At 37.5% G+C, this 8,872-nt stretch overlaps 1 protein-coding gene across 3 annotated transcripts in view; it reads right to left on the reverse strand.

Annotated features, from left to right (window-relative positions):
* Positions 1-8,872, reverse strand: part of Esco1 (establishment of sister chromatid cohesion N-acetyltransferase 1) — a 46,603-nt gene that overhangs the window by 17,850 nt on the left and 19,881 nt on the right. For all 3 annotated transcript variants that reach the window (XR_003835434.1, XM_021150797.2, XM_029471889.1), the window contains exons 4-7: positions 8,113-8,224; positions 5,417-5,480; positions 3,600-3,714; positions 1,295-1,426 (exon numbers count right to left, since the gene is read on the reverse strand). Coding sequence is in view for 2 of the 3 variants with exons in the window: in XM_021150797.2 (XP_021006456.1) it covers positions 1,295-1,426; positions 3,600-3,714; positions 5,417-5,480; positions 8,113-8,224 (423 nt within the window). In the remaining variant the exon portion in view is untranslated. The remainder of the gene's footprint in view (positions 1-1,294; positions 1,427-3,599; positions 3,715-5,416; positions 5,481-8,112; positions 8,225-8,872) is intronic.

Genomic DNA, 8,872 nt, shown 5'->3' on the forward strand with positions numbered 1-8,872 from the left:
CAGGACAGCCAGGGCTACACAGAGAAACCCTGTCTCTAAAAACCAAAAAAAAAAAAAAAAAAAGAATATAAGATGTTAAGAATATTAACACTCAAATTAGAAAAGCCTAAATTGCAAAGAATAAATCACCAAGTTATAGCCTATATCTACACACGTTATATTTATTTAGTGAAGCTGTAGAAAGGAGTGTATGTTGAAATACATATGAAATAAGAAATACAAAGGATAAGCCAAGTAGGGAACCAGAGAAGAAGAGCTCCCCTAGCCTGGGTAGGAGTAACACTGGGTAAATGATCAACCATTCAACCATAAAGCAATGAACAGAAACCATTCAACTACAGCCAAGTACATGAATCTAGATGAGCTATCAAGACCTTTAAGTGACCCAGTATCTAGTACCTGATGAAATGAAGCTCAGTTCAGATATCCTGGAAGTCAGTGTACAGTACAGAAGGTAATGTGAAGAATAAAAGATTCCATTTCAGTTACAGGTAAATAGCAATTATATTTCTAAAGTGGCTCAAAATTGCTAACACATTTGCTCTTTTCAGAAGCAAATATTGAACAAACCTATTATGCTTAGATGCACTGATGAGAAAATTTATCTTGTACCAAAATACATTTTACACTAAACCATATTTACTTTGACATTTTTAAAAGTGTGCTAGAATTGTTTTTTGACTTCATAAAGACTAGTTTTATTAACAGCAGAGTCCCCAAATCAACTATTTAATAAAGTATATACTATCAATCTCCAAATATAAGCTGTACTAAGCCACAAGAATATTTAATATAGATTCATTCCATAGTAATTATGTCAAAAGAAAATTTTAAGAACTACAAACAAACTAAAAACCTAAATTTAAAATTGAACAGTATCAACCTGGGGGGATAAATTCCTTGGTTTTTATATTTGGTTTTGTTTTAAAGGAAACCACTACCTATGCATGCTTTTGTATATATTATTAATCTCTAAAAACAAAAGGATTTCAGTGACTTAAATTTGGCAATTTAGTTCATTAAGAACATGACCTAAGAGCTGGAGAGATGGCTCCAAGAAGAACACTGGCTACGCTTGCAGAGGACTCAGGTTCAGTTCCCAGCACCCACACAGCTGCCCATCAATATCCAGGGGATCTGACACTCTCTTCTGACCACCATCAACACCATGCACACACAGAGCACAAATACACATGTGGGAACAACATCCATACACATAATGGAAACAGAAAAGAATGAAGGAACCTGACCTAACCTCCAGCCATATGTGCTTTAGTTCACAAAGCCTACTCACCACATACTTCACAGCACTTATAAACTGGTTGTGGAAAAGCAGGTGCTGGGTTTCGTCTTCTGGGTTTGAAGCTGTATAGAGCATTCCACAGATATTACAGGACACTGCTCCAAATCGTTTGTGTCCTGCATCCTATTTATAAAACACAAACAAAAGGTTTTCTTCCTCACCAAAGAAATATAGCCTTCAAAACTATGACCATAAAGTGAGAACTACTTAATTTATGAGCAACATTTAAATTTATGAAACAAATTAAGAGAGCAAAGTCTAAAATCTAAACGCAATAAAGCTGTGCTCTGTCCTCCACATGGACACAGTGGTATGTGTGCACATGTGTTCTCAATCTCTCTCTCTCTCTCTCTCTCTCTCTCTCTCTCTCTCTCTCTCTCTCTGCGTGTATGTGCATGTGTGTGTGTGTTTGCATTTGTGTGTGTCTGTCTTTCTGTCTGATTGTCTTGTCTGACTGTCTATGTCTGTCTCTCTCTAATAATAAATTAAAATTTATCTTAAAAAACTAGTACACAAGCATGAGTCTCAAATTCCAGTCAAACTGAATTGATTAGTTCCATGTTCAATGACAGACCCTGTCTCCAAAAATAAGATGGAGTGTGACTAAAGACACCTTTGTTTACTCTGTCCCTCATACACAGGAGCTCATACATTCAATGCACAAATTTTCAATTGTAATAACCCATTGACTCATTCAAGAGCATAGTACTTTTTAAAGAACTGAGAAAATGTCCATCAATATAAACTTTGTCCAAAGGTTCCAAAAAAACAAATAATCTATGCAGGAGAGCTAATATACTTCATACTTAAAATAGTTACAAACTAGAGAAAATAATGTGTTGCAGGACTCACATGGAGGAGGGAGCGAACCTATCCACCAGATGTCTCTGACCTCCACTGAGGCACCATGGCACAGGTGTGGACATGCTTGCACACGCACACATACACACAATTTTAACGGCATAAATAAACTTATTTTCTCTGTTCTGCAATGGTAAAACTTGAACTAAAGCAGCTACTAAAAGTTTCAGAATAGAATCTTAGCTACATCACTATTGTGTTATATACAACTAGGATTAAACAATAAACAGAAATCAACAGCAAATACAAGATAGCATGAAACTAAAGAGAAGTTCATTCTAAAGGATTCAAACTACCAACAGAACATTACCTAGAACTTATCTCAAGTGGTATTTTTCTTTTTGAAACAGGTTCTCACTATAAATCCCTGGCTGGCTAACCTAGAAACTCAATGCATAGCCCCCTAGCCGGCCTGAACTGATTAAGTAGGCCTGACCAGCCTTAAAGTCTCAGAAATCTGCCTACCTCCTCTTCCTGAGTGCTGTGATTCAGGTGTGTGCCACCATGCCTGACATTTTTAAAATTTATCTACTGTCTAACAAAACTCTAAGCCAAATGTAAGCAAATATACATAAAAATAATTTTCTTACGCATATTTAAATATAGTTTGGTAGTATCTTTTTATATTTACACTGCTTATAAGCAATCTCTTAAATTCTTTTCATTGCAGAACATCTTGCCACTTTCCCACCCCTGTAAATCTCCTACAGTCACCATTCTGCTTTCTTTGCCCTTCACTTAAGTAAATCCATGCATGGCCTTTTGTCGTTTTGTGAGCGACTTATTTCATTCAACATATTGTTCCCAACATATTATCCACGCTGCACCGAGAGTAAGGACTTTTCTTTGTAAGGCTGAGAACTAACCATTGTGATTATATACTCATCTATCAATGGATAGCCAACTTGCTTCTATCCATTGGTAGTATAATAGACATGACACACAAACACTGTCATTTGTACTAACTTCCATGTCATTTTAATATTTAAATAAAACTTCTTGGAAAAGGCAGTGATCAAGCAACTCATCTAAAAAATATGTAAAAAAATAATATAATTTGTTATGATTAAAACTAGAGACAAGGAAACTAAAATATTATTTAAAGAAGAAAAGACTATAATAATACCAGGAATATTTTCTATAATGAAAATTTATGATGACCAAAAACCAATTTTTTTAAATATATATATATATATATATACACACACACATTGGTGTCTGCATGTGTATCTGTGTGGGGGTGTTGCATCTTGGAGTTAACAGTTGTAAGCTGCCATGTGGGTGCTGGGAACTGAAACCGGATCCTCTGAAAGAGCCAGTCAGAGCTCTTAACCGCTAAGCCATCTCTCCAGTCCCCTTAATTTGTATTTTAAGAACTTGAAGTAAACAATTCATTTACAACAATACTTTAACAACAGGTAAATTGTATACTTACTATGACCAGCTGTTTTTCATCCACTTTCTCTGAGTCTTTCAGTTTCAAGGACTTTGGAATTGTTATCTCCAAATGAGAATCATGCTTCAGCTGAGAATGATTTGGTGGTACATCCCTTTTAAAACAAAGAAAGGAAGGAAGGGAAAAGAGAAAAATTAGATATTATACATCCTTATAATTATGTCAAATCACTGAAGACAAGAATATATTTTCTATACAAAGCAAAAAAACTAATAAAAATCAAGGTGAGATTTTTGTATATTTAGTCAGTGACAGAGTACATACACAAGGCCCTGGGCTAGGTTCAACACCCAGTATGAAATTTAAAAAGGAAATCAGAGCCAGGTGGTGGTGACATGGGCCTTTAATCCCAACAGTTGGAAGGCAGAGGCAAACAGATCTACTTACCTAAATGGCATAAAGAGATAACACCTTATTTATTTAAAACACTCTAACATATCTAATACCTAGTATTTCAAGGAGTACAGAAAAAAAAAAAAAACCTTTCTTAAACACTACTGCCAGCAGCATCAATCAGAAAAATTGTGAAAAGAAATGAGGAAATGAAGGCTAAGTCTGGTAGGTAGGAATTTATCCCAAGTGGGCAAAGACATTCTTCACTGAGTAATCTGTCACTGCTGTTTAATAGAAGAAAGTTAAAAATAAGCATAGTGTCCATTAAGTACACAGCTGCTGAAGAGATCAAGAAAACTCTGATGAAATCCTGAAGTGGAAACTCCTAGTTGTTTGGAAAGTTAATTTATGTCAAATGATGTTTTCCTGAAGCGGACCCAGGTAAAAGGATGTTTTGATATAGCAAATACATGAAAGGACATTTGATGAAGGAGTATAAATATGACCCCACAGACAGCAGGAGATGAGCACTGGGCTTTGGTTTGGTTTGCTCCGCCTCAGTATTCCTCGCTAAAGACACACATGTATTGGTTCTCCTTACATAGTGTTGCTGAACTCAACTTGTGGTAACACCACCATTAAGAGAAACTAGCCCAAACACTGTTCATGAGGTTCCTGCAGCAGCTTGCTCCCTCTGTAGTCTTGCCTTAGGCTGGTTGGTGAGCCTGGCGGTTTCTTCAGGATTGAACTACAACTGCCTGGTGTCTGTGTGATGAAAGGGCTGGATTGTAGCTGCCGGTTTGTGCCTGGTGTCTGCTTGATGAAAGGACTAAGCTGTAGCTGCTGGTTCTTGCCTGGTGTCTGCCTGCCTAGAAGAGTGGTCTGCAGATTCATATTTGGTGTTTCTACAGGACTGAACTGCTGCCAAAGAAGATCAAGTTCACCACCTTTTAAAAAACTATTGCTGAACAGGTCCACTTCCCCAATCCTGATAACTACCTCTGCTGGGTGGTGGTGGGCTTACTAAAAGCAGGGGACAAAACATTTATGCCTACAAAATCCAAATGCAGACTTTAGATGAGGTAGGAAGCGAGACAAATACACTCAGAGCACATTACCTTTAGAGACAAAAAGGGAAAGCTACGGCATGAATAGATATAGAAAAATATCAAGGGTAGTGGTAGCCCCCACCTTTAATCCCAGCACTAGGGAGGCAGAGGAAGGTTGATCCCTAACTTGAGGCCAGTCTGGTTTACAGAACAAGTTCCAAGTCAGCCAGGGCTACAAAGAGAAACCCTGTCTCAAAAACAAACAAAAAGCAAAAAGAAGACATTCAATAACAACAGCAAAAAGAAGACATTCAATAACAACAGCAAAAAAGTGAGTAAATGGTGATTACTAGCATTAACATTTTACAGAAAGTCTAAGAACTCTCAAGTCCCTAAATTAAAGTGATACCATACCTGTTCTTTCTGTTGATAGACGCTTCATTACTGAGTACACTGTGCTGCTGATTAGGAGCTGAACCTGTCATTTAATAAAGCACATAAATTGTATAGTAAAAAAGTTTTTAAATGTTTTTTACATGAATGAGTGCACATTTCATGCCTACATGTATGCCTATGCCTTCAAGGCCAGAAGAGGACATCAGATCCCATGGGACTGGATAGTTGTAAGCCACTAGGCAGGTGCTGGGAATTAGGAAGAGCAGTCAGTGCTCAACTGCTGAGCCATCTCTCCAGTACAATATCTTAAACATTTGAATAGCCCTCATTCTATTGGAAGAAATCATACATAACACACTCTCTCTTCCACTTCTCCCTGAGTGGCCTGGAACTCAAGAGATCTACCCACCTCTGCCTCTCAAGTGCTGGGACTAAAGGCTGGCCAGAAATCATTATTAATTAAGCATCATTACACTGAAGTTACTTTAAAATTTTTATTTTGTGTGTGTTTATGAGTGCATGGATATACGTAAGTGCACCATATATATGCATGTAGCAGAATTTTACCCTAGTTAATTGATTGGATAATAAAGACAAAAAGAAGCCAATCACTGGGCAAAAAGGGGGAGGAGGGCATTCGGGCCCAAGAGAGGAAGAGGAGAGAGGAATAGACTTTTTAGTATGGCTAGGCAGGAGAGGAGCAGGTTATAGACCACGGAAAGTTAAGATTTCCAACATAGAATAATTGATAAGTTCAGAGCAATAGATTCCACGCCCAGCAGTTGTGTTCTCTGTTGATTCTAAACTAAGATTGGTGCTTTTCATTTGTGGCAACTCAGGTGGGCTGGAGAGAAAGAATTTAGCTGGGGCAGAATTCAGCCAGGCTTTTTAGAATGGGAAGACTGGGCAAGGACTGAGCTCCAGAGGAGAGGTAATCACAGTGGAGTGCAAGCTGGCAAGACCCATCTCTGAGCTCTAGAGAGGCAGAGCAGGCGTTTGTGAGAGACGCATTGGCTAGGAGAAACACTTGGTCTCAGTCTATGTGCTGGGCTGGGAACAAATGGAGACCACTGGTGCGTAGCATGGACTGATTGTTTTTTTTGTTTATTTATTTATTTATTTTATGCATATGAGTACGATGTCACTCTCTTCAGACACACCAGAAAAGGGCATCGGATCTCATTCCAGATGGTTGTGAGCCACCATGTGGTTGCTGGGAATTGAACTCAGGACCTCTGGAAAAGCAGTCATTGCTCTTAACTGCTGAGCCATCTCTCCAGCCCGATTGTTTTTTATAATTACACAGTACATATGCAGTGACCAAGGAGGAAAGGAGAAAGTGTTAGACCCCCTTGAGCTAACGTTACAGATAGTTTTAAGCCACCACGTGGTTGCTGGGAACCGAACCTAGGTTTTCTGCAAGTGTTCTTAACCAATGAGCCATCCCTCCAGCTGCAAGAAGTTATTTTAATAAAGGAGGCCATGAATATGAAAGGGAGCAAGCAGGGTTGGAGAGAGGAAAGAAAAGGGGAAATGGTATAATTATAATCCCAAAATTAACTGAAATTCTAAAATAAAACCTCTAATAAAAATAAAAACTTCCTTTTAGAAATTACCTTTCAAAAAGAAGCAGAAAGTTCTATACAGTACAAACTCAGACTAAGGAGCAGCAAAGAGATCCAGTAGATTTAGTTTATCTTGTCATTTCAGAAACCATTAACAAATACGAAAGAAAAGAAATTGGCTCAATGTCTACATGACTGAACTCTTTATGGAAATATATGAAAACATTTTTCATATATTTTTGTTTAAAATGGTATGTTTTTTAGAATCTTAACTATGTACATAATTAAATTTAATAAAGATACTTTACTTTTATGTAAATGCATTTCCCATGACTGTATTACACTCATCCCTCCCCTACTTGAGTAAACTGCAGGCACTCAGGTACACCTGAGTGGTCGCTGACCACAGCACTCTACTTCAAGTGTATCTTTCCTTTAGAGTAAATAATACTCTAATAATAATATAGATCCTCTGTTGCTTCATGTGAGCATAGGTGAGCAATATTCATCCAACAGTTCATCTAATATTAAAAATCACAAGGTATTAAAAATAAAGCGTTTGAACATTGTAAGTGGAAAACTTGAAGCATAGTTAAACCTTTAATTCAAAAACAGACTCACTGAGTACTGAGGAAAACCCACAAAGGTAAAACACAAGTAACAGATAAAGTCTGAGGAATATCCCCAGCTTAAGCAATTCATTAAAAATCACTTCTCTAGAGAATATCAAAATAGGAGCTATAGAAACCAAAGAATTTGTGGTAGGCAGGACAAAGATAGTATTTAGGTTCTGCCACAAAACAGTCAATAGAAGAAATTCTACTGAAAGAATTAATGATAACCACAAATTTAAAAACCATAGCAAGGGCTAGAGATGACTCACTAGCTAAGAACACTTGATGCTCTTGCAGAGGATACAAGTTCAGTTCCCAGCACTCACTGCAAGGTCTAGTTCAGGGGATCTGCTGCCCTATTCCAGGACATATACACACATGTGATGCAAAGTGACATATAAATAAACGTAAAATAAACCTATTTTTAAAAATACAGCAATGGTCAACAAGCCTGTTTCCCATGAAAATATTCTCAAACAGCAACAAATATGGCACTGACCACTGTAAAAATCAAATAAAAATTTCAAAGTATTACCTGGAAATGTTCTGTCCTCATCAATCTTAGCTTGACTGAGAAGAGTTGAGACAGCAGCAGTGTTTCCTAATGGATTAGCCTCCACCTCAGATGCTGAACATATGCTGAGATTCTGAACACATAGAATTTCAACAATCTTAAGTCACCCTCTGGAGCTTACCCCTAATCGTTTTCAGCAAATTGTGCCTGCTAAAAATGTTCTTAAGCTAAGTCATTGGAGTAATCCTCACAGATACACCGTTAGGTCCACATCCATGATCCTGCCAAGGGTTACCCTTGGAGCATCAGTTACCATTAATCCCATGCTAAATTTAAAACATCTCACTTGTTAATCCCAGCACTCAGGAGGCAGAGAAGTCAACAGCTCTCTGTTAGTTCACGGCCATCCTGGTCTACCTAGGGAATTCTAGGACAGCAAGGGCTACACAGTGAAAGTCTACCTCAAAGCACCAAAACAAAATTTAAAAAAATTTTAGGTATCTTCCACAGTCATCTAGTTCCATGCTTTTCTTCAAAGTTCATATCTGAACTGTATACACCCACATAAGTATGTTTAAATGACAGTATTTTATGTAACCAAGTAAAATATATTTAAATTTACCTGTTAATTTACTACAGTTATCCTTTCCCTTATAAAATTTCAACATACCACTTAAAAATTAACCTCTCTTCCTCAATTTTTCCCAATTACTTCCATCATCTACATTTCCACACACTTCTCTCTGTCTGTCTGTCTGTCTGTCTCTCTCTCTCTCTCTCT

Source organism: Mus caroli, chromosome 18 (assembly GCF_900094665.2).
Source record: "Mus caroli chromosome 18, CAROLI_EIJ_v1.1, whole genome shotgun sequence".
NCBI lineage: Eukaryota > Metazoa > Chordata > Mammalia > Rodentia > Muridae > Mus > Mus caroli.